The sequence below is a fragment of the Salvelinus sp. IW2-2015 genome, linkage group LG20, assembly GCF_002910315.2.
Source record: "Salvelinus sp. IW2-2015 linkage group LG20, ASM291031v2, whole genome shotgun sequence".
NCBI classification, from domain to species: domain Eukaryota; kingdom Metazoa; phylum Chordata; class Actinopteri; order Salmoniformes; family Salmonidae; genus Salvelinus; species Salvelinus sp. IW2-2015.
Window position 1 is genome coordinate 29486943 of NC_036860.1, and position 27245 is coordinate 29514187.

General features: G+C 43.8%; 1 protein-coding gene across 4 annotated transcripts in view; it reads left to right on the top strand.

Annotated features, from left to right (window-relative positions):
* LOC111981685 (double C2-like domain-containing protein beta) overlaps positions 1-27245 on the top strand; it is a 311631-nt gene that overhangs the window by 153134 nt on the left and 131252 nt on the right. For 2 of the 4 annotated variants that reach the window (XM_024013086.2, XM_024013087.2), the window contains one exon: positions 22816-23013. The exons of 1 other annotated variant lie outside the window; for it this stretch is intronic. In XM_024013086.2, the coding sequence (XP_023868854.1) occupies positions 22816-23013 (198 nt within the window). Of the gene's footprint in view, positions 1-22275; positions 23014-27245 lie in introns of those variants that run through there. One more of the 4 variants, XM_024013088.2, reaches the window with a different exon arrangement.

Below are 27245 nucleotides of genomic sequence, written 5' to 3' on the forward strand. Positions count from 1 at the left end.
CACATTGTCAATTAAGTATGCCAGGTTTGAGAACCAGTGAGAAGGTCCGTGAGAGGGTTTTGTGCATGCAGGAACAGTCATGTATGYATTTTTTTACATAATAGTGCAGGTTAACAGGAAGGATAAACCGATATCACAAATACTGTATGCCATGCTCCTATCCGTTTCAAACGATATCGGTGCCCACCACTACTACCAACTGATTTTATTTTCACCTTCTATAATCTATTGACAGGGAAGCTTGCTTTGGGAAAGACAGTTGATTGATGAATTTGTACACCCACATTCATGAGTTTGCATAGGAAAATAATAGGGCTGGGAATTGCCAGGAACCTCACGGTACGATATTATCACGATACTTAGGTTCCGATATGACATGTATTGCGATTTTATGCTATGATTTTGTTGTGATTTGATGTTCCAAACATATTGCTCACCATATGCCTGCTGAAGAGAGAGCAATGAGAAAAAAAGAGTTTTGATCAGGCAGGGAAATAAAAGATGCAATATTGTCAATACGATACGATATATCGCAAAAAAAAATATCCAGGTATGTAACTGTATCGACCCCTCCCCCCCAATGACTAGAAAAATAACTAACATCACTGCAATGCATCCCCCTGAGTGTCCAGTTCAACCTAAATGTTAATCGCTGGTACATATTGGTTTATAAGAGATTTTGTAAGCCTGGTATGTGAAACCATCTCCTTGGTGAAACCTATCGAAGCTGTAGGTCCCTTCCTCCAGAAACACTGCTCATTCGAATGTGCAATTTTTTCCCCGCTAGGCTTTGACACACAGAGGGTTGTCATTTCATGGCGAAAACACTCAATGAAGTGCCAAAGAGCAGAAGTATTTTTTTCTTTCAAGCCCATTATTTCCTAAGATGTATTTCCGAAGCCAGGTGCTTGGAGTAATATGAAAAAGGAGGGCCACCGCTGTTTCCATTCTTGTGCAAAAAGCCGCCCCATGGAGATATGTCATTATGGCTTGTGCAATGCACAGTGAGACCCTGTAATGAAACTCTTTTCCTATAATGCAATGAAACTCTGGTGCCTGTGACATAGAACCTTATCAACTAGTGCAGGGGTTCCCAAACGTTTTTGGCCCACGACCCCATTTTGATATCTGAAATTATTGCGACCACAACCATGTTTACTTTTTTATTTGGGGCTAATTGAAAACATTACAACAGTGTTTCTGATTGTCTTCTCAACTCACCATCACCTACTTTTAATGTGTGGCTATGACAGTCAATTGCAAATGAGTCTGACATAATGTATCTTATCTCACCACCACTAATGAGATGGATGTGCTTGATGCATGTCGCTTTGGAGATTCTCAAAGTCAGGGGGCGTGGTCAACAGTGCGTAGCTCATCTCTGCTGTCACATCCAACCTGGATCGTTATTTGATTTTAATGCAGACGAGCGCACTGAATCAAGCTTCACACAGATATGAGCTGGCGAAGGGTACCATGAGTTTTATGGTGCTTTCAGGACAAATGGGAACTTGAAAAAATACAAGATCAAATCATGACGTCAGTGATCTTCAGGTTGGAAAGTTGGAGCTCTAGAAAGAGGCCTGAGTTCCCGAGTTGGAATTTCAAGTTGGATGACCGTTCAAAAAAATGTTTCCCAGTCGGAGCTAGTTTTTTTCTCCAGAGTTCCCGGTTGTCTTGAACGCTCTGAAGTCTGAGATTTCCGAGTTCCCAGTTGTTTTAAACACGACATTAATGCTCACAGGGAGAGGGCAAAACTCCTACGTAAAAACTCCAAAACTCCTACGTAGTGACCCGTGACTGCATTCGGATCACATGACAGCTCGATCAGCTGTTCAATTTCAATTACCAGCATGTCAACTGAGCCAAGATCACAGTCAAACGGATTGGGAAGTAGGTCCTAAAGTGCTCTTCCAAGCGCTGGAGGTGAGYAGTCATAACTCGTGTGGGACACTTACTGATGCTCTTTCTCTTAGAAACATGCATAGCCAAGGGAAGGGGGCATGGATCGCTTTTGAAAGACTCTCTCTCCAATAAGACCTCTTTCCTCTGAATCCACTGATTTGGTCACTCGTCTGTAGAATGTGTTTTTATTTTCTCTGCATGCTTGCGTTCAGTTTTCCAAATACAGAATGTCTGTCACATTGGCAAGGAGACACGTTTTCTTTTCATTACAAGTAAATTGTGAATGACAACAATTCCTCTCTCAATGCAAAAAATCTTTCCAACACTCTTGATAACCACCAAGAATATTGTCATGCTCTGATCGCTTAACTCTACATAGTTTTGTGAACAGGCGTGCTAGCAGTGGATGTGGCTTTATGTAGTTTGCAATCTAAGTTACCCGCTGCAATATATCTCAGAGTTGTGTCTCAGCTCTTTTGCCACCATTTGCTCTCGGTGTATCATACAATGAGTCCAAATAGCAGAGGGAGACACATTCATAACTAGATGCAGAGGCCTGCCTGCTGTCCCGCAATAGATGGAGCCCCATCTGTGCAAAAGCCCACCATTCAATCCCATGGAATCTGGTTTTCGTCAATATAGCCACGCAGCACACTGAACATCCCCTGTGTCGTTTCATSCTCGGGAATCGTGAGACAGATAAATATGTCCTCGTGAATAACATCCCCAACATATATTGCGCACAAAAGTCATTGCATGGGCATCTCAGCCCTCACAGCTAACATCTATTTGGAGAGCAAAAGCTGGGRAGTTTTTAGTCGTTTCCTCTTTTTAGTCAGAGTTTCCTCTTGATTGCTAGCAATAGCATAAATTATTTGTTTAACAGTGTTTTCTGACAGAGGTATTGATGTGAGTTTCTTTGCCTCTGCCTCCCCACACATTGTTTTTACCATATCAATTGCGGCCGGTAATATCAAAGTCTCTGCAAYAGTGTGTGGTTTCATAGCCTAGCGGCTAGCGGACCTAGCCATTTACCGTGGGAATGATTCAAGTGCAAAGGTCAAGTGCGGCCGTTTCCCATGATTTAATGGCGCTCTCTGGTTTAGTTTTATCTTTTAGTGCCGAACACCACCCGAACAAGGAGAAGGGCCGACTTCGGCGGAAGTCGTGACATTTAGATTTAAATACTTTTAATTTAGATGTAAGCTTAACCACATTGCAATGATTTTGAGATACAAAGACAATATTATTATATATTATTTTAAATGTCGGGGGGGGTGGATTCTCCCCGTGACCCCATTTTCATATCAGACCCCTAGTTTGGGAATCACTGACCTAATGAACCCTCCTCCTGACGAGCTACAGTACTGGTTATGCAGGCTTTTGCTCCAGCCCTGCTCTAGCACACTCTAGGGAAAGGGGAATACCTAGTCAGTTGTACAACTGAATGCCTTCACCTGAAATGTGTCTTCCGCATTTAACCCAACCCCTCTGAATCAGAGAGGTGCGGGGTGATGCCTTAATCGACATCCACGTCTTCGGCGCCTGGGGAACAGTGGAACAGTGGGTTAACTGCTTTGCTCAGGGGCAGAACGACAGATTTTTCAGCTCGGGGATTCGATCCAGCAACCTTTCAGTTACTGGTCCAACGATCTAACCACTAAGCTACCGCCCCTCTACCAACAAGCTGCTCGTCAGGACCTTGGGTAGCTGAATTTGKTCACATTGCATGTATTTTTATTGATAACATGAATTACATTAGCGATGCTAAAGCAGTAACTTCATGAGATAGCCACTGCAAAATAATTTTTAAGAAAGGAAACTTTTATAAAAATCWAATTAATCTAGAGAGTGGGGTAAATTGAGCTATCCTTGTACTAGGAAACCGTACACAAAATGTATAATTTGACCAAATGTTTATGTAGTGGTCCTGTGTGGCTCAGTTGGTCAAACATTGCACATGAGTTTGATTCCCATGGGGCATCAGTACGAAAAAACATGAAAATATATGCACTCACAAGTCGTTCTGGATAAGAGTCTGCTAAATTTTAAAAAGTTAGGTCTAAAAAACTGATGATTTTTGCCAATTAATTTCTGTTAGAGATTTCATGATGCTTGTATCTGAACCAAAGTAGATCATTTTAAGATTGTTCTATACATCAGTTTGGGTTTCTATAAGCGTCAATATGAGGTCATAAACCTAAATTGAGCCAATGACCATGGGGTAAGTTGAGCCCGTCGTGGTTATTTTCTTTATAATCAAATGAAGAGAGACAAACTTATCACACAAGTCCGAGTTATACTTAAACTAAATCTTTATTCACTTATTAATAAGGAGAGCAGGTCACACACAAGTGAATGATCTGAGTGCTCTTCAATAACGATGGCTGGTCAACGAACCAACCTTAGATGATTTGTTGAGAGCCCTGACACAAAGGATACAACGATATTTTATAGCAAAGTCTACATGACATACAACAAATGTGTGGAATGTGTCACAAGGTTAGGATTCGTATGAAATAAATTCATAATTCGCAGCAGACAGGAACTGCTGTAACCAGGCTCCCCTCATCATTATCCATACCCGAGCCGTCTCCACCCTGGTACCTCCCAGTACACAAACACTAACTCGTGTTATGGAATGCGGTCTTTAGGTTTTATCACCAAAGGCATCGTAAATCCACTGTCAGCATTAAGCCCCAGAGGCCCAACTCAAAGAACCCTATTCTATTCCATAAAACAACCATTTGATGCAATTAAAGTATTATAAAATAATCTTGTAATTTTGCTCTCACAAGCCAATGGCAAGTTAAGCAAATTGAAGTGTTTTCTTCCCAGGTGTAATGCAAGGCATTAAGTGTTGAAAATGATTAAAAGTCCAAAAAGTTATTGTGTTGAATTTTGTTTGGGAAATATAGATAGACATGGTTTTTAAAAGGTAGTGGTAATTTAATTTAAAAAAAAAATGTAAACAATACAAAAACATACAAACGACAACATACAGATTCACACAAACATCCACAACATCACCCTTGCTCACACCCCCATCTCTAGTGCCTGCATCACTCTCCGCGACATGGCCTTGAACTGCACCATTTTGTTTCTCCGTCGCCAACGCACTTTCATCATTTAGATAATAAAGCAGTTGAATTTTCCATTGTGTTAACGATCTCACTGCACCCTCATATGCCATGTCTTGAAATATGCAGACAGACTGATTTATATCCAAATGCGTTTTTTTTGGCAGCAATGCATTCTGAAACATGTGAACTTTCATGTGCCTTAATTACAAACTTGTATATCGTCTGTAAATACAAATGCAATAGTTAAATTACGAGCCTAGTTGGTTTAGCCACAGAAAAAGCCAGCAACCTTCCCGCTAGCCACGATTGACTGAGATAATGAATGGGCTGGACATACCGAGAGATGAGTTTGTATTGGTCTGCCATGTAATACGCTTCTGTCTATTTGAGCTGGTCAGTATGTTTAGGTAATCCTTTCTAACACAGCTTTTTTTTWAAGATATCACAAAGTAGAACTCCATAAGTGTTGCTTTCCACTTTCTGGGGGATTGAGTTTTGAAATAAGTGGAATTAGAGAATGATAGCAAAGAGGATGGAGAAAACACCTGTCTCCGGATTACATCTTCCAAATAAGGGCTACCATGGCATCCGCGACAGAGAGGGAGAAGCGTCCATCCATGTAAATGGGTAAGATAGTCTACCTAGCTACATTTCAGATATTACACGTTTCTAGTTGGAGTGGCATTGACTACAATACAGTAGAATAGAATACAGTATATACACATGAGATGAGTAAAGCCGTATTTAAACATGATTAAAGTGACCAGTGTTCCATTAGGGCAGCAGCCTCAAAGGTGCAGGGTTGCGTAACCGGGTGGAAGCCGGCTAGTGATGGCTATCTAACAGTATGATGGCCTTGAGATAGAAGCTGTTTTTCAGTCTCTCGGCCCCAGCTTTGATGCACCTGTACTGACCTCAACCTGTACTGACCTCGCCTTCTGGATGATAGCGGGGTGAACAGGCAGCGGCTCGGGTGGTTGTGTCCTTCATGATCTTTTTGGTCTTCATGTGACATCGGATGGTTTAGTTGTCCTGGAGGGCAGGTAGTTTGCCCCCGTTGATGAGTTGGGCAGGCCACACCACCCTCTGGAGAGCCCTGCGGTTGCGAGCAGTGCAGTTGCCGTACCAGGCGGTGATACAGGCCGACAGGATGCTCTCAATTGTGCATCTGTAAAGGTTTGTGAGAGTTTTAGGGGCCAAACCAATTTTTTTCAGCATCCTGAGGTTGAAGAGGCGCTGTTGCGCCTTCTTCACCACACTGTCTGTGTGGGAGGACCATTTCAGATCGTCAGTGATGTGTATGCTGAGGAACATGAAGCTTTCCACCTTCTCCACTGCGGTCCAGTCGATTTGGATAGGGGCGTGCTCCCTTTGCTGTTTCGTGAAGTCCACAATCAGATCCTTCGTTTTGTTGACGTTGAGTGAGAGGTTATTCTCCTGGCACCACTCTCCCAGGGCCCTCACCTCCTCTCTGTAGGCTGTCACGTCATTGTTGGTAATCAGGGCTAATACTAATATGTGGTGTGCAAACTTGATGATTAAGTTGGAGGTGTGTGTGGCCATGCAGTCATGGGTGAACAGGGAGTACAGGAGGGGGCTGAGCACGCACCCTTGTGGGGCTCCTGTGTTGAGGATCAGCGAAGTGTAGGTGTTGTTTCCTACACTGGTTCATCCTTTAAAAGTTGCAGCATACTGCGGCGCAGCTTGAATTCAATGGCACGTTATTTGAGTGTGAACCACTGGTACCATTAATGCTAGTTTGACCACCAGAGGGCATCTTTGAGAAGCATTTGATAGCCTTCAACAGTGGATGTACTAGAGAATTGAAAACCTTTTTTGTAAGAACATGGTACTGATTTTAAGAAATTGATTAATTAATTTGATTAATATTATGGTGTTTCTATTCCAAGAGAAACGAAAAACCCTCTGGGTTTCCGTTAGGATGGAACGGAAAATATGGCGCTGTACAACGTGACAGTCGGGGGTAGGCTACAGTACTTGGCTATTTAGCTAAAGAATCCCCTTGTCGTGCGGTCACGCAGGAGACCAGGGTTCAATTCACAGATGGAGAGGAAGGAGTAGGCTGTCCTTGTAAATAATAATTTGTTCTTAACTAGCCTCTCAAAGCACTTCAGGGCGATTGTCATTTAGTTCAGTTACCTTGGCTTTCTTGGGTACAGTAGCGGACATCTTGAAGCAAGTGGGGACAGCAGACTGGGATAGGCAGAGATTGAATTTGTCCGTAAACACTCCAGCCAGCTGGTCTGCACATGCTCTGAGGACGCGGCTAGGTATGCCGTCTGGGCCGGCAGCCTTGTGAGGGTTAACACGCTTAAATATCTTACTCACGTCGGCCATGGAGAAGGAGAGCCCACAGTCCTTGGTAGCGGGCCGTGTCAGTGGTACGGTGTTATCCTCAAAGCGGGTGAAGAAGGTATTTAGCTTGTCCGGAAGCAAGACGTCAGTGTCCGCGACGTGGCTGGTTTTCCCTTTGTAGTCATTGATTGTCTGTAGACCCTGCCACATGCATCTTGTGTCTGAGCCGTTGAATTGCAACTCTGTACTGATGTTTTGCCTGTTTGATTGACTTACAGAGGGAATAACTACACTGTTTGTATTTGTCCCTATTCCCAGCCACCTTGAGAATATAGCCGAATGCGGTAGATCGTACTTTCAGTTTTGCGCGAATGCTGCCATCTATCCATGGTTTCTGGTTTGGGTAGGTTTTAATAGTCACAGTGGGTACAACATCTCCTATGTACTTCCTGATGAATTCAGTCACCGTAACCGTGTATTCGTTGATGTTATTCTCAGTGGCTACCCGGAACATATCCCAGTCCGCCTGATCAAAACAATCTTGAGGCATGGATTGCAATTGGTCAGACCAGTGTTGAAGAGACCTTAACACGGGTACTTCCTGTTTGAGTTTCTGCCTATAGGAAGGGAGGAGCAAGATGGATTTGTGATCAGATTTACCGAAGGGAGGGGAGGAGGACCTTGGAGGCATTTCAAGAAATTGAGTAGTAGTGGTCCAATGTTTTACCAGCATGAGTACTACAGTCAATGTTTTGGTATAATTCCGGGTAGTGTTTTCCTCAAAATTGCTTTCTTAAAATTCCAAGCTATAATAAATGCATGCTCAGGATATGTGGTTTCCAGTTTGCATAAAGCCCAGTGTAGTTCTTTGAGGACTGTCGTGGTATTGGCTTGCGGGGGAATATACACTATAACCAAAGAGAATTCTCTTGGGAGGTCGACATTTGATTGTGAGATATTCTAGGTTGGGTAGAACAAAATAATTTGAGTTTCTGTACGTCATCACAATCACACTATGAGTAGTTATTCATGAGACATACACACCTGCCTTTATTCTTCCCGGAAAGTTCTTTATTCCTGTCTGCGCGATGTACTGAGAACCCAGATGGCTGTATGGACAGAGACAGTATATCCCGAGAGAGCCATGTTTCCGTGAAACAGTGTATGTTACAATCCCTGATGTCTCTCTGGAAGGAGATCCTCGCCCTGGGCTCGTCTACTTTATTATCCAGAGACTGTACATTAGCGAGTAATATACTCGGAAGCGGTGGATGTTGTGCAAGCCTCCGGAGTCGGACTAGAAGTCCACTCCGAATACCTCTTTTCAGTGTTTTGGAGCAGCCTCTGGAATAAGTTCATTGTCCTGGGGTACGAACAAATGATCCAATTCGTATTCCTGGTCACAATGCTGGTGAGTTAACGCCACTCTGATATCCAAAATGTATTTCCGGCTGTATGTAATAACCAGTGGTGTAAAGTATTTAAGTAAAAACACTTTAAAGTACTACTTAAGTTGTTTTTTGGCGTATCTGTACTTTACTTTACAATTTATATTTTTTACTACTTTACTACATTCCTTCAGAAAATGTTGTACTTTTTACTCCATACGGTTTCCTAGACACCCAAAAGTACTCGCTACATCCCTGGTCATCCACATATTAGTATCCCGCCTCTGATCTGGCGGACTGAATGTTGGAGTGTGCCCGTGGCTTTCCGTATAAAAAACAGGAAATGTTGCCATCTGGTTGGCTTCATATAAGGAATATTGAAATGATTGATACTTTTACTTTTGATACTTAAGTATATTTACTTTTATACTTTTACTCAAGTATAATTTTACTGGGTGACTTTTACTTGAGTCATTTTCTATTAAGGTATCTTTACTTTTACTCAAGTATAACTGTTGGCTACTTTTTCCACCACTGGTAATAACACAATAACAATTCTGGGCTAATAATGTAAGAAATAACAAACAAAAAAACAAAATACTGCAAAGTTGCATAGGCGCTAGAAGCAGAGCTGCCATATCTGTCGGTGCCAGGTGTTTGTATCAATTGTCTCTCAACTCTGGTCCACCTCGGATGCGTATCAGATCGGAAATATATATATATTTTATTTTTATGACTGGATCATGTCGGGTTCGTTAGGGAATTTGGCAGATCCGGTTCGGATCTCAATCGCAGATCTGAGAAGAACTCTACTTCAGATGTCTTCCCTCAGTCCTGGAGATGGACAGTCCTGGAGTTTTCCCCATGTCTCTGAAGATACACTTTACTCTGGAAAATTTGTGCCCAGGAATTGACCTACTACAGCTCTGTACCTCAGTAACCAATAAGAACACCATACCTCAGTCCCTAGTAAGTACCCTACAGTCCCTTCTCCAGTTACTGCCGTACAGTGGTTCAACCATTGCCTCCTCCCAGCTGCCCACTGCACTGAGGCTAGGTAACACGGTCACCACCGATAAATCCGTGATAATCGAAAACTTCAACAAGCATTTCTCAATCGCTGGCCATGCCTTCCTCCTGGCGACTCCAACCTTGGCCAACAGCCCCCCCCCCGCTGCTACTCGCCCAAGCCTCCCCACTCCTCCTTTACCCAAATCCAGATAGCAGATGTTCTGAAAGAGCTGGAAAACCTGGACCCATACAAATCAGCTGGGCTTGACAATCTGGACCCCCTATTTCTGCCCTGCCTATCTAAGGTCTTCGAAAGCCAAGTCAACAAACAGATCACTGACCATCTCGAATCCCACCGTACCTTCTCCGCTGTGCAATCCGGTTTCCGAGCCGGTCACGGGTGCACCTCAGCCACGCTCAAGGTACTAAACGATATCATAACCGGATCGATAAAAGACAGTACTGTGCAGCCGTCTTCATCGACCTGGCCAAGGCTTTCGACTCTGTCATCACCATATTCTTATCGGCAGACTCAGTAGCCTCGGTTTTTCTAATGACTGCCTTGCCTGGTTCACCAACTACTTTGCAGACAGAGTTCAGTGTGTCAAATCGGAGGGCATGTTGTCCGGTCCTCTGGCAGTCTTTCTTGGGGGTACCAAGGGTTCATTCTCGGCCGACTCTTTTCTCTGTATATATCAATGATGTTGCTCTTGCTGCGGGCGATTCCCTGATCCACCTCTACGCAGACGACACCATTCTGTATACTTCTGGCCCTTCCTTGGACACTGTGCTATCTAACCTCCAAACGAGCTTCAATGCCATACAACACTCCTTCCGTGGCCTCCAACTGCTCTTAAACGCTAGTAAAACCAAATGCATGCTTTTCAACCGTTCGCTGCCTGCACCCGCACGCCCGACTAGCATCACCACCCTGGACGGTTCACCTAGAATTGTGGACATCTAAAGTACCTAGGTGTCTGGCTAGACTGCAAACTCTCCTTCCAGACTCATATCAAACATCTCCAATCCAAAATCAAATCTAGAGTCGGCTTTCTATTTCGCAACAAAGCCTCCTTCACTCACGCCGCCAAACTTACCCTTGTAAAACTGACTATCCTACCGATCCTCGACTTCGGCGATGTCATCTACAAAATAGCTTCCAATACTCTACTCAGCAAACTGGATGCAGTTTATCACAGTGCCATCCGTTTTGTTACTAAGGCACCTTATACGACCCACCACTGCGACCTGTATGCCCTAGTCGGCTGGCCCTCGCTACATGTTCGTCGTCGACCCACTGGCTCCAGGTCATCTACAAGGCTATGCTAGGTAAAGTGCCGCCTTATCTCAGTTCACTGGTCACGATGGCTACACCCACCCGTAGCACGCGCTCCAGCAGGTGTATCTCACTGATCATCCCTAAAGCCAAAACCTCATTTGGACGCCTTTCCTTCCAGTTCTCTGCTGCCTGCGACTGGATCGAATTGCAAAAATCTCTGAAGTTGGAGACTTTTATCTCCCTCAACAACTTTAAACATCTGCTATCCGAGCAGCTAACCGATCGCTGCAGCTGTACATAGTCCATCGGTATATAGCCCACCCAATTTACCTACCTCACTCCCCATACTGCTTTTATTTATTTACTTTTCTGCTCTTTTGCACACCAGTATCTCTACTTGCACATGATCATCTGATGATTTATCACTCCAGTGTTAATCAAATTGTAATTATTCGATTTATTGCCTACCTCCTCATGCCTTTTGCACACATTGTATATAGATTCTCTTTTTTTCTACCATGTTATTGACTTGTTTATTGTTTACTCCATGTGTAACTCTGTGTTGTTGTCTGTTCACACTGCTATGCTTTATCTTGGCCAGGTCGCAGTTGCAAATGAGAACTTGTTCTCAACTAGCCTACCTGGTTAAATAAAGGTGAAATAAAAATTAAATAAAAAGGTGCCTTGTATTCATCTCTGAAAAAAAAATCCCTGTTTGTTTGTTCTTTGGCGTCTTCTGGTGTACTCTGATTAAGAGAACAGAAGCTCCTGTCTCTTCATCTCATTTATTGGCATAAGGCCTAATAATGGATTGTGTTTGTTCTATTCTACCATTTACTTACAATCTGCTAGTGTTTATATTGTTCACAGAGCTGGCTCCAACTAAGGCTCTGATTTGTATGGACCTTGTCAAAGAATACCAATATTAGGTTCCCACATAGTGTAATTGGTTGTTGAGTGATCTTGCCCAGGAATCACTGCCATGTGGGCTTTCTGAAACCACAGATACTGTCCTCGCATAATCAAACGCAATCAGCACAGCTTTAGTACCTAGACCGCTTGGCCTCCTGTCACAGTAGAGTTGTCAGTTTTCTATGAAAATGTGATTGTTCTCCCAAATTGCTTAAATGTTTGCTTACCTTGACGGTATTACAGTATATAGTCTAGGCCAGAAGACATCACTATGTGCATATTGTATATTCAATATTTGTAATCTAGTTCATTGAATAGGCTATCGTACCTGGTTTAAATGTCATTGTCACCATGCAACCAGTCAGTGATTTGTACTGCTCGGAAAACACAATGTGTATGAATCTGACACTAGGGCCTATGCTCGGGTAGACCTATTCTTCATGGGCTTCCTGCTCTACATCCCCACAACTCCCCTGCTTATGTATTCGAGATTTTGTACACGTGCCGTATACATATCTAGCCACGTGCTCAAGTGAAGTATTTATAGCATCTGTATAATAGCTCATAATGTATTTATTCATGAATTATGTATTTTCCCACTGCACAGACTTCATGTGGTGTCTTGGATTAAGTCGCTGGTCCACTGAAGTCAATAGTTTAGAGTTCCTTTTTTTTAATGGGTTTTAAGTTATACTGTGGACAAGTTAATGTATGACATGGTAAAATGGAATCATGGAAAAACAACTGATTTTTGGGTGTTCTCAGAATAAGTATTTCTCCAATGTCTTTCTTCGATTGAAATGTCATGCTTTATAATCTGTTACAAAAAATGGTTATGAAAGCCATATTGGCCCTCCTAAATTCACATTTACTTTTTTCCTACTGAATGTTATTGCAAGTTTCATATGATTCCCCATCAGTAACGAAAGCTACCTTTGATAACTATTATGTTGTTGTTTGCATTGGTTGAGACCAAATCCATTCCACACAAATCTCACCACCCTCAGCTCAATGTAACAACACATTGGGGAATATAATGATAAAGTCCGAGAATCATGGTCTTGTCCGGGGTAACAAAGCTTCACATCAACATTTTATCTTGTTCATTCACCGTGTTCACACACATCATCGGGATGTGCATGTTCACAGCATGATTCACAGAGCATCCCCACCATCTCTCCTCTGTGTTCTGAAAATATGGCCCTATCTTTGCGTGGATTCCCAGTTATCGAGATGAGTGTGTATCAAGGCATTGTTACCCTGGTTGCCTACATTTTCCCTGTAAACACACACACCTTCGTGCCAAAGCATGAAATTGCGTTGAGAATATGTAGTGTCGAGATCTGTACACATGCTTATGTTGGGGAGAGGTGTTTTGTGCTGCAAATATTTTTAAAGGGATAGTTCAAGGGATATCCCTTTATCTACTTCCCCAGAGTCAGATTAACTCATGGATACCCTTTTTATGTCTCTGCGCCCAGTATGAAGGAAGTTTTGTTTGTGCAATGACTAGACTTCCACTCATTGTGCTAATGCTAGTAAGCAATTGTGCTAAAGCTAGTAGGCAGCTTCCTTCAAACTGAACATGGAGACATAAAAATAGTATCCACTAGTKCACCTGACTCTGGGGAAATAAATAACCCAAACTATCTGTTTTAACCTGTAATGCTTTCCAATTTGAATGTATTGAAATGCCTTATTTCTTCCTTTTTCATGTTTACAAGTCAATAGCATTAGTATTCAGAATATCATGCTCTCTGGTTTGTTTTACAAGCCCCCCCCACACACACAAATCCACAACTAATCCTACAATTCCCTGACTGACAAGGTTTGAGGGTTTGTAGCTCATTCCCCCATGCCAGCATGATTTGCTTTATGCAACAATTCTACAGGTATCAAATGCAAAAACACTTTTCCATGTTGGAAACTGCTGTGTGAGAGAGAGGTAGGGAAGAGGACAATGAAAGTGTAAGAGGGATTGGTCAAGCGGTAAAGTGAGGAGACAGAGAGAAGACTGTCATTTGACACCATGAACCATCAGATCCTCCTCTCCACCCTCTCAGTGCTGGGCGTCTCAGGCTCTGCACACTGCTGGATTGCATCCTACCTGGCGGGTCACTCCTACCAGGTGGTGTGGAGATGATATGTGTCTGCACCACATGCTCTCACTACTGGTGTCCCCCAGGGCTCTGTTATAGGCTCTCTACTTTTTTCTCTTTACACTGCGCTCCGTTATATCCTCACATGGTCTCTCCTATCATTGTTATGCGGATTACACTCAACTACTTTACTCTTTCCCCCCTACTGACACCAAGGTGGCGACACGCATCTCTGCGTACCTGGCAGACGTCTCCGTTTGGATGTCTGCCCACAACCTTAAGCTCAAACTCGACAAGACGGAGCTGTTCTTCCTCCCGGAGAAGCCCTGTCCACTCCAAGACCTCAACATCACAGTTGATGACTCCGTGGCAGCTGCGTACGTAGGTGCTAATCCAGGCACTTGTCATCTCCTGTCTACACTACTGCAACTCTTTGTTGGCGGTGCTCCTCGCTTATGCCATCAAACCCCTGCAATGTATCAAGGATGCCGCAGYCTGCCTGGTGTTCAACCTTCCCAAGTTCTTCCATGTCACCCCACCCCTCCGCACACTCCACTGGCACGCTTTCTGTCGAGGCTCGCATCCTCTTCAAGACCCTGGTGCTTGCCTACGGAGCAGCAAGAAGAACTGCGACTCCCTACCTTCAGGCTAAGCTCAAACCCTACACCCCAACACGAGTACTTTGTTCTGCCACCTCTAATCTATTGGCCCTCCCACCCCTACAGAAGAGCAGCCACCGGATCAGTGTTTGTTGCTTACGTTCTGTTTGAATAAATGACTTGCCTATCGACGTACATCGACGTTCCTATAATATGTTCTCAGTCTCGTAAGTACTATTATTTCAATAAATTCATATTGGGACAAACAATATTTAAAACATACTGTGGGAATACTATACAGCATGACACTCCTTTCTATAGTATTAGGCTACCCAATCTATCTCAGCTTCCCTTAAAGTGTTTGTCTCTCAAAGGTGATGCAGGGCGAGTTCTCACTGCAACCAGTGAGGGCACAATGTTCTATTTCCATATCACATCTGCACCTCAAAGAGAGGCTTTGTGTCGGCTGATCTGATCCCCCTTTCCTCTCCGTCTCCTGATTCTGAATCGAGCTCTCTTCTCGGATCCTGGAATCCCCTGGTGCCTCATGTCTCTCCAATACAGAGTTCACACTGCATCTTGATACAGCACATTGTAAACTAGTGTCTATGGCTGCAGCGGTCATAAACATTTGTCAGCCGGTTATTGTCATGCAAAAGTCTGCCGGTGTCACGGTAATTGACCATTAATTAACATAAACAAGTTTAGCATCTCCAGTCCTCCATGCATACAAGCTGCATATAAGCCGCTGATGCGCCTTATGTATTGTATAACAGCACAATAGTTTTTTTTCGGGCTTGGCCTCATAAGACTATACATATGCATAAGCTCTAATATGCGCATTGGTGTTTTTTAATTAAATCATCACCTTAGAAAGCACTGTCCATTTCTTTGTTAGGCTTTGAAACATCCACAACGACCATGTTTTCCACTCAGTTTCAACCTGTTGTTGAACTTCTTTCTTCAAATTGATAAAGTTAAAAAGTGAGTTTAAATGTACAATACTGTTTTGATGGTAAGTGTTGGATGTGATTTTCGATTGCATTTGCATTGATGTCAAAGACAATAGAGCCCCGGGTACCAGGCTATTAGGACCTGATGGTCGTTAGCAAGTTGGGTACTACCAAAGCATGTCCAGAGTGCATAAAAGGAGATTACCGTGACTCTGCGGTCACGTGAAATTGTACTGCGGTCATGACTCATGACTGCCGGTGTGGCGGTAATACTGTCACTGCAACAGCCCTACTAGTGTCCATGTCTTACTGTGCTCTACACAGTAGGCTGTGGGCTTAATTCAACCAATATCCTTAAATACCTCAAATACCTGGGGCCCCATTATCAACATACTGAATACGTTGAAATATATTTGTTCTTAAACCAGTGTTTGGCGGAATACTCAGTTCAGATTGGCAGAAGGGTGCATTCGTCGCTTATGTGAAAAAGTAATGCAGTTCACAATTGAGACCCCTGGAATTTCCATTATGCTGCACTGTGACTGTGTTGCAATGCAAATAGATTTTAATACTGGAGTTATTGATGGTCTACCACTACTAAGCTCTTACCATCCACCTGTTGATGTAAATGTTCTACTATACACTATATATACAAAAGTATGTGGACACCCCTTCAAATTTGCGGATTCAGCTATTTCAGCCACCCCCATTGTTGACAGGTGTATAAAATCGAGCACACAGCCATGCAATCTCCATAGACAAACATTGGCAGTAGAATGGCCTTACTGAAGAGCTAAGTGACTTTCAACGTGGCACCGTCATAGGATACCACCTTTCCAACAAGTCAGTTCGTCTGTCTGCACTGTTAGATCTGCCCCGGTCAACTGTTGTTATTGTGAAGTGGAAATGTCTAGGAGCAGCTGCAAAGTGGTAGGCCACACAAGCTTACAGAACGGGACCGCTGACGCGCGTAGTGCTTAACAATCGTCTGTCCTCGGTTGCAGCACTCACTACCGAGTTCCAAACTGCCTCTGGAAGCAACGTTAGCACAATAACTGTTATGCGGGAGCTTCATGAAATGGGTTTCATGGCCGAGCAGCTGCACACAAGCCTAAGAACACCATGCACAATGCCAAGCGTCAGCAGGAGTGGTGCAAAGTTCGCCGCCATTGGACTCTGGAGCAGCGGAAATGCGTTCTCTGGAATGATGAATCACGCTTCACCATCTGGCAGTCTGACGGACAAATATGGGTTTGGCAGACGCCAGGAGAACGCTACCTGCCTGAATGCATAGTGCCAACTGTAAAGTTTGGTGGATGAGGAATAATGGTCTGGGGCTGTTTTTCATGGTTTCGGGCTAGGGCCCTTAGTTCCAATGAAGGGAAATCTTAACGCTACAGCATACAATTACATTCTAGACAATTCTGTGCTTCCAACTTTGTTGCAACAGTTTGGGGAAGGCCCTTTCCTGTTTCAGCATGACAATGCCCCCTTTCACAAAGCGAGGTCCATACAGAAATTGTTTGTTGAGATCGGTGTGGAAGAACTTGACTGGCCTGCACAGAGCCCTGACCTCAATCCCAGCGAACACCTTAGGATGAATTGGAACGCTGACTGCGAGCCAGGCCTAATCCTCCAACATCAGTGCCCAACATCTAGTGGAAAGCCTTCCCAGAAGAGTGGAGGCTGTTATAGCAGCAAAGGGGGGGACCATCTCCATATTTAATGCCCATGATTTTGGAATTAGTTGTTTGACGAGCAGGTGTCCACATACACTAAAAGTATCTTCCCCATGCATTCGTTCCTATCCCTTTGCTCTCTGCTGATTCGGCAGGGAGCAAAAGAGTGCTGATTCTGCCTTTTATCAAACACATACAAAAGAAAAGGTCTTTCCGTAAACAACATGAATAGAGGTGCTGCCTTGAATTATAAAATGATGCATTAGAAGATGAGATACGATACTTTCCCTTTTAAAATAATGTTTATTTGATATACACACAGATATACTATATTCAAGGGGACAACACTAAAGCTCTGTGTGAGAGCCAAAGGGCAGCAGCTTTTCTGTGCGTGATAAATCCTTTGTTTTTCATTCTGCCTAATACCCCTTTTTTGGTCTGCATTCCATCTCCAATAAATTCAGTTGCATAAAACCATGGCATGGCAAGTTTGTCTTAGGGATTCTCAAAGCATTTTCTGATTATGAAGCATGACAAGTTCAGCTTAGTCTGAGAGAAATTCATTCATAGAGTTTGGTCAACTTGGATTCTATCTCTAAACCTAGTGGTTCAGCTAGTACGCCTGAAGATTTTGTCTTCTGTTATTGCCGGTCAGAGTTACGCAAGAGCCACTAGTTTGGCTGCCATAGAATAATATGTTGTGCAAATGATCTGATCCTTGTTGATGGAGAATCATTTTATTTTGCAAACATGACAATTCTCACTATATCAACTTAATTTACACAGTGATGTGTACAGTATGATTAATTTGTGTCGGGTGAAAGTATGTAGACTTGACCTTATGATCGCAATTTAATATGAACTGTTGGCTTTAATCATTGTATGATATCTAATCATCATCTTCCGATGAACTCCCCCACCTGAAGGCAAAGCTTATGAAAAAGAAAAAAGGTATGATCACTTTGTTTAAGCAGTCATCATAAGCTGTAGTACATGTTTCCTACAGATTCAGTTGAAAACCATGTAAACAAGTGCCATTTCATTTCCATACCCAACGTGTCTCACCAAAGCAGTGCAACTCTCAGCAGCTCTGAAGATGATCCAGTGTTCTTTTGTAGAGGAGGCTTCAAACACTGTTCTACACACTGTTACACCCACTGTTCTACACACTGTTACACCCACTGTTCTACACGCTGTTACACCCACTGTTCTACACGCTGTTACACCCACTGTTCTACACGCTGTTACACCCACTGTTCTAGCACGCTGTTACACACTGTTCTACACGCTGTTACACCCACTGTTCTACACGCTGTTCACACCCACTGTTCTACACGCTGTTACACCCTGTTTCTAATACGCTGTTACACCCACTGTTACACACGCTGTTACACCCACTGTTCTAACGCTTCACGCCTGTTACACCCACTGTTCTACACGCTGTTAACCCACTGTTCTACACACGCTGTTCACCAACCGTTCTACACGCTGTTGCACCCACCGTTCTACAACGCTGTTACACCCACCGTTGTACACGCTGTTACACCACCGTTCTAACACGCTGTTACACCCACCGTTTACACGCTGTTACACCACCGTTCTACACGCTGTTACACCCACTGTTCTACACGCTGTTACACCCACTGTTCTAACACGCTGTTACACCCATCTGTTCTACAGCTGTTTTACACCACTGTTCTACACGCTGTTACACCACTGTTCTACACGCTGTTACACCCACTGTTCTACACGCTGTTACACCCACTGTTCTACACGCTGTTCCACCCACTGTTCTACACGCTGTTACACGCCACCGTTCTACACGCTGTTCACCCACCGTTCTAACACGCTGTTGCACACCCACCGTTCTACACGCTGTTACACCCACCGTTCTACACGCTGTTACACCCCCGTTCTACACGCTGTTACACCCACTGTTCTACACGCTGTTACACCCCCTGTTCTACACGCTGTTACACCCACTGTTCTCCAACGCTGTTGCACCCACCGTTCTACACGCTGTTACACCCACCGTTCTACACGCTGTTACACCACCGTTCTACACGCTGTTACACCCACCGTTCTACAGCGCTGGTTACACCCACCGTTCTACACGCTGTTACACCACCGTTCTACACCTGTTAACCCCACCGTCTCAACGCTGTTACACCCACGTTCTACACGCTGTTACACACCCACTGTTCTAACCACGCTGTTACACCCACTGTTCTACACGCTGTTAAACCCACTGTTCTACACGCTTTGTTACACACTGTTCTACACGCTGTTACACCCACTGTTCTACACGCTGTTACACCCACTGTTCTACACGCTGTTACACCCACTGTTCTACACGCTGTTGCACCCACTGTTCTACACACTGTTACACCCACTGTTCTACACAGTTACGCCCACCACTTATGGTTGAGAAGGACCAGGTTGAATTTGGAGCTGCTCTGGTCTGCCCTTGCAATGTTCTCGTAATCTTTATCAAGAGGGTGGAGTTTGGCTGGCGTGTTGGACAAATCTCCATTAAAGGGTCTCTTACATCCTGGAATAGACCTATGTTTTATCTGAACGCTCTTTTCCACGTGGCCACTTTCTCCAGTAGTGCGTTATCACACAATGCAACATTTTAGTTTTAAATAAAATTCCTTGAGTATAATTGATTAAGCCATAGTTAAGAAACATCTCTGTGAAATGTATTTGGATTTAATGTTGACTCTGAACTGTGACAGTTAATGAATTAAAATGTCTCTTTTTAAATTACATTCCAATATTCCAAATCAAAGAGCTGTAACAGAACCTATAGCAAGTGAGGTTGGAAATGTACCAGTGTCCGTCGAACACATTTTTGGTCCTGCTTTATTTGAAGTGCATCTTACGAAGGCTTCATAAGCACTACATAGATGCTTCACAAATCATCTATAACCGTATATAATACTCTCTAAAGATTCACAATTTATTTGTTCACATGTATTAACCCTTTATAGAGCATGAAAAACAGTTATAGATGAACTGTAACGATTTATGTAGTGCTTATAAAGCTTATACAAATGCTTTATAAAGCCTTCATAAGATACACTTCCAATAATGCGGGACCACATTTTTTAAAGAACCTTCAGAATCTCCTTTTAAATAGATAAGATAGCCTCTTCAGTTTTCCAGATACGTAAGATAGCTTCTTCGAAACGTTAAACTCCAGATAGAAAGCAACACGTTTGGCACCGTTTGCAATCATCTCGTCAACCTATTTAACATCAACATGTCCCACAAATAGTGTTTGCCTGTTTGTCACCTCACTCGAATATTGATTTCATAAGAAACTCTGTCCATCAACTCTCTGCCATCTTGACTCTGTGAACGAGGGCAATGGACATGGGCATTTCTTATTTTCTTACTTGGGTCTTTGTTTTCCTTGTGTAAAGATTTGGAACGTGAATGCAAATGAAATGTGCACTCGTAAGTACCTTCAAGGATGTAAAAGAGAAATCCTCCTGAGGGATTGTCAGAAATAGATTGGGAATTAATTTGCACTCATTCAGTATTTTCCCTTAAAAAATGTCCGCCCCACACCACTGACACGTGAATGACTTAATAGCTTAATTGTATTGAATCACTCAAACGTTTTTTTTTTCGTTTTTTTTCTCCCAATTATGACAAGAACAGACCCCAAAAGAGGGCAAATGTATTTCTGAGCGTGTTGGTTATTTTTTCTATAGTTTTTGATAAGATACTTTATTTGTCTAATGTACATTTTGAATGGCAGGTTGACAGATTGCTTAATCAAGTGATTTGTTGATGAATGGATTACATGACTTGCCTGACTCCTGTCAAACTCAAGTAAGACTCATGTCATGTGGGCTCATGAACTTTCAAGTGAGATTAAAGTCACTCTTATGGATGTCTCAATTATCAGTGTGTTAGATGCATCACTGTTTGCATTGTGAGCAGGCACCATGGAAAATTTCCGCTCTTGGAGCAGGTGTTTCTGAAAAACACACACAATCAATGTTTGGGGCCCATTTTCAAGCACATGCTTTGCAAAAAGGCAATTCAAGTCACATGAATATGGACTCATAAAAACACTTTCAGCTCTAACGGGGTGTAATGAGATATTTCACCACTTTTACACTAATCCATTATCTCCCGCACCATACCACTACTATTTTAACGTGTTATTAGTTTACTTTTCAACTATTTTTGTAGTTAAAAAAGGTAAGAAAAAATGTCCTAGAAATTTCAGTGATTTTCAAGAACAGTAACGACTTTCCACCCAGGGGGAGGTTGTTTGCCCACTCTTTCGTGACACTCATCATTTTTGATAATGACTGATTTAAGTTAAGACCCAGCATAAGTGGTTGTGGAGATTGAACCCACAACCACCTGGGCTGTAATATGTGAGGAGTGTTACTACTCAGACCATTTTTCAAGTCTTAATTGTTATTATGTTGATCGTAGTTATTCAGCACCTGTTTCTCTAGAGATTACTTGGTGAGAAGGTGACCTGGCATACTGACCTGGCATACTGAATTGTCTCACTGCTCATTCCAAACATGGTCTTTAAGTATCTGGGGATTTTGGAAGCGCTGGTTAGTTCCCGACTCTCTCCCTGTCTGTGACACACAACACTCTCACTATCTCTCTCACACACACACTTCTGGGCACACACACACTTACATGTACGGTTGTGGTCCCTCAGACGCACATTTTGTATTTCACTCCACAGCTTGCGCACGCACACACACTTAGGTATTTTCTGCAATATCTCTCTTTCTGCCCTTTCTCTCACACACACGGCAGAGCCTCCTTCCTGCTGACAGATGGATGGGGACTAATAGCATAATTAAGTACCCGCACCGGCGGTTCCTGTTTACTGCTCGGTTGCTAAGCAGTGACATCAGCTGATCCCTCCTCCGTCCTCACTAATACCTCCCTCCCTCCCTCCCTTACACACACACACACACACACACACACACACACACACACACACACACAGCTGCAGACAGGGTGTAGAGTAGAGGTAGAGGGAGAGAGGGATGTAGAGAGAGAGGGAGCACGGTAGAGAGTGCAGGCAGGCAGCAGTGTGTGTGAGGCAGACCGACAGCATGGTTAGAGCTTGCAGGGTGGACCAGCCACGGCTCTCCATGTAGCCCAGTGCAGCGCAGGCTAGAAGGGGGGAGTCCGAGGCGCCACCAGGACCTACTCATCTCACTCACAGCCAGGAGCTCTCTCTCCACTGGGGCTACAGGCTTTTTCTTTAGGGATAGACTTCAGAGGAACAACGTAAAAAGAGAAAAACATTCCATAAAAATCTTGTCTTGCTGGCTTTGGTGTTATTAGTTTACTTTTCGAGAAGCCTTTTTTTGTGTTTTGGGAGGCACCTGGGGAATTGTTATTGTTTTGACTGGGTCTTGACTGGGCTGGGTGGGAGCTCCAAGGGATCGCATGCATGACACAACGCAAAGGCGAGAAGACCACCATCAGCATCCAGGAGCACATGGCCATTGATGTGTGCCCTGGCCCCATCCAGCCCATCAAGCAGATCTCTGACTACTTCCCCCGCTACCCGCGGGGTCTCCCCCCCACAGTACCCCCCGCCCTCATCCGGGCCAGCTCGCTGCGCTCCTCCTCGGCCAGCCAGAACTCTGGGGATGACCCGGCATGCTCCCACACCGATGATGACCCGGGCCGGGCCTTTGGCGGCGCTGCCGCCGCCCTGTCACACGCAGCAACCGGCAAGAAGGAGGAGGAGCCGGACATGGAAGGCTATGACTCTGACGACTCAAGTGAGTAGAGACAATTTCTCTCTCGTTCTTGTCCTCTTCTTCTTCCTTCGTTCCTTTCTTCAATGTCTGGTTGCGGAGTAACCGGCAGGTGTGGCTGAGTCTTTTTTACCTCATCCTTTTCTCCCCCTCTCTCCTCCTTTTCCTTCTATAGTACCTGTGGTTGCCGAGGGCCGGTGTGTCTGTGCGTCTTCCTCTCTGTGGCGTAGCTAACTCTCTGACTGTTGAGAGCCAACTGTTGCTGTCGCAGAGCGGCTGTTGCTTCCCCTTCCTGCTTGCAGCATTACACTCATACACTCCTACACTATAGACTCCCATTGTACCATAAGCACAGGTGTTTTTTTTATACCAGCATAAGAAGTGATGTGATTATGCATCTAATAATTAAAGGCTGGGCTCATATCCCTGTTTTGTGCCGAGGCTTCTCAGCTGGGTGATTCATGCCTTCTCTGGCTAGCTTTAAATTAGCAGGCAGGATATATGCAGTGGGCTCCGGTCGGATTTGTGGGCGTGTTGTTGAGTCTCGGCAAGAGGGCTGTTTACATCCACACGCGAGCAGCCGGCCAAACAGCGAGGCTGGCAGGCTCCTGTTGTGTGTGTCTGTGTGCGTCTGCATGTGACACGTATGAGCTATTAGTATATGTGTGCACGCACGTGCAACCTACTGTTGTGTGAGACGTGCGTGCATCTGCCCCAGTCTGGTCACTGTTGTCGCCGGCCAAGGCAATGCACCTTCTTTGACAAGTACATTTCTTTATTTCTTGTGTCGTGGCACCTACTGCTGGCATGCTCTAATAGCAAAACCCTTATAAGAGCACTGATCACTATTGACAACGTTAAACAGAAGCTTCCCTGTTGATGACTGTGCTGGCTGATGTGTGAGTGTCACCTAAGCATGTCACTCTTACAGCATTTTGCAATGGTCTCCAGATCCATTTTCTTCCAATTTCTCTCCAATGGGTGCCAATGGGCCTTTTCGACACTATAGTGAATACAGGTTAGTGTGACAGCAGGGCAGTCTACTAAAGGTTTAATCCATCCAAAGTGAAGTGCTCTGTAGGAACGCAGAGGTCTTAGGGCTGCCCTGCCTATCCTATAATCCTGCACCGGATTGGGGGATGGAATGGCAATGCCACAGAGTGGGTGGAATAGACCAGTTTTGACAGATGTTGAACTATGCCCTTGTGGACAGCGCAAAGCTCTCTTATGGAGAGGAGACAGGAACATGAAGTTGCACTCAACTTGAAAGTAGCCCTGATTTGAAGTGGAATCAAGCCCTTCTTCAACTGTTATATAATGGTTTATATTGTCAAGGACAAAATAATTTGTACATTTACAGTATGGTGAAAACAACTAGGGCTAGTTGTGTTTATAAGTGCAATAGTGAGTGTAGGTTGGATACAGACCGTAAAGCAATGCCAGGTCCAAGTACCTTTGACAATAGACTAGATAGGCAACCAGTAGTATTGGTATGGTATGTGGTATTGCGGTAGGAGGAGGACGTTTCAAGGTAGGAGGTATTGCGGCTGAGATCATATGCTTTAGTCTGTTGCTGTATGCATTTGGAACCATTAGATCGGTCTTGGACAGAATGGTAGAAAACTATCAGTGCTCCGTCATGGCCAACAGTTGGATAGAGGTTATAAGCTATTGCTAATATTATATACCTCATCTACTGCTGTACGAACTTGGAACAATTAAATCTGACTGTCTTGGACAGAATGGAGAAATGTATTAGCCTGTGTTACTACTTCACCCCGAGTGCACTGGGCCAGAACACTTGTGTTGAAGCAGACGTTTTCTAGCCACAATCCTCCTAGCCACAATCCTCCTGGGCACCGTTTCACCGAGGAAGCATAAGGAAGCACACGTTAGCAACATGGAGGAACAAATTAATTGTAATCAAGCTGTGTGTTGTGTGATATGTGCAGTACAAATATGGCAATTAGAAAGACACGTTTGCAGCAACATGTGATTGGCGCAGAAACCCACAATGAATGACTCATACGAGACGTCTTACAAGAAACTCGACTACCTCGGATAATCAAGGTAGGAGGTAGTTGAAATGCAGCAGGTGTGTTTCTTTTGGCAAGATGTTGCCCTTGATGCTTTCTCACTTCAATATTTAACTAATGTCTCACCACCTTGACATACTGCTTATAAACTTAGCAAAAAAAGAAATGTCCTCTCACTGTCAACTGTGTTTATTGTGTAAATATTTGTATGAACATAAGATTCTACAACTGAGACATAAACTGAATAAGTTCCTCAGACATGTGACTAACAGAAATGGAATAATGTGTCCCTGAACAAACAGGGGGTCAAAATCAAAAGTAACAGTCAGTATCTGGTGTGGCCACCAGCTGCATTAAGTACTGCAGTGCATCTCCTCCTCATGGACTGCACCAGATTTGCCAGTTCTTGCTGTGAGATGTTACCCCACACTTCCACTAAGGCACCTGCAAGTTCCCGGACATTTCTGGGGAGAATGGCCTTAGCCCTCACCCTCCAATCCATCAGGTCCCAGACGTGCTCAATGAGATGGAGATCCGGGCTCTTCGCTGGCCATGGCAGAAGACTGACATTCCTGTCTTGCAGGAAACGCTCAATTGTAACTCTCAGTGCTCAGTTTGGAACCACCAAGAGCTGGTCACCTGGCCAAACTGAGCAATCGGGGGAGAACGGCCTTGATCAGGGAGGTGAACAAGAACCCGAATTATACTCTGAAAGAGTTCCAGAGTTCCTCTGTGGAGATGGTAGAACCTTCCAGAAGGACAACCATCTCTGCAGCACTCCACCAATCAGGCCTTTATGGTAGAGAGACCCGACAGAAGCCACTCCTCAGGAAAAGGCACATGACAGCCCACTTGGAGTTTGCCAAAAGGCACCTAAAAACTTTCAGACCATGAGAAACAAGATTCTCTGGTCCGATGAAACCAAGATTGAACTCTTTTGCCTGTCGCCCGGAGGAAACCTGGCACCATCCCTATGGTGAAGCATGGTGGTGCCCATCATGCTGTGGGGATATATAATATATGCTAAATGCCAGTCATGTTTGACAAATATAATGTACGATCATTTATATTTATGTCTAAAGGCTTGATTTTGTCAAAATACTCGAGGCACTATTTGTTCAGATAGGAGACAAAAGACCAGTGCCTGATGCTCACTGCGACATCACCCACCTTAACATTTGAGCGAAGGCATTGAGCATTTTGATACCATTTAACCATAGGTTATTATTTTTTTCAAACCTGGACATTTAMAAAAAAATATATTTGGCATTTTCAAAGTAGTCTAGTCAAATTTTGACCATAGGAATGTTGAGGGAATTATTTCATTGACACTTCTTCATGTGCCATTGAAACCAGTAGGCAATTTTTCTCATATCAACTTTCTTTAGTTGTCCAGCAGCCAAAGACACAATCCTAGTTATATTGGCAACCCATGCTCTTTCAACATTTAAAAAATGATTTTCCTTTCTGTCACATCAAACCTCTCGCATTTGTAGTGTGCTTTTGAGTACGGTTTTTCCCGCTAATTGCATTTTGGAAAATCTGCAACCTACTGCTGTGTGCATTGCTGCGCTTATAATGTGAAGAAATAATAGTTGTCAACATTTTAAGTTAAACGTAGATTATTATTTTTTACATTTAGCAGATGCTCTTATCCAGAGTGACTTAAAGGAACAATTAAGTTTAAGTGCCTTGCTTAAGGGCACGTCAGCAGATTTTTCTCCTAGTCGGCTCAGGGATTCGAACCAGCACCCTTTCGGTTACTGGCCCAACGCTCTTAAACACTTTGCTACTTGCATCAGCCTCATTGCTTTTACATTTTTTCCCCATGTACAATAGTTCTATGAATTTGGGATCTATCCTCCCACAACTTTCTGTCCCAGAGTCTGTTTGGAAGATGTTCCTTGCACAGAACGACAAGCTGACCAATAGAATGTCAACTTTTATGCTATGGGGAATAGTAGAATGACATAGGCTAGCGCTTTTGCTTTTCGTTAATCTAGTTGGCTGAGGAAAAGTACGTCTGGATGGTTCTTCTAACATCTTCAATGTGCACCCCGGAATTGACTCGTGCCGTTCTATCCCCGATGTCTCTTTCTTCACTTGTATTTTGGAGCTGCCAGGCCTGTGATAAGGAGGTGACCAGAGAGCCATGTGAGTGAAAGATGCTTCAGAGCACGGCGATTGGCAGCAGGGAGAAGGTAATTAGAATTATTATAT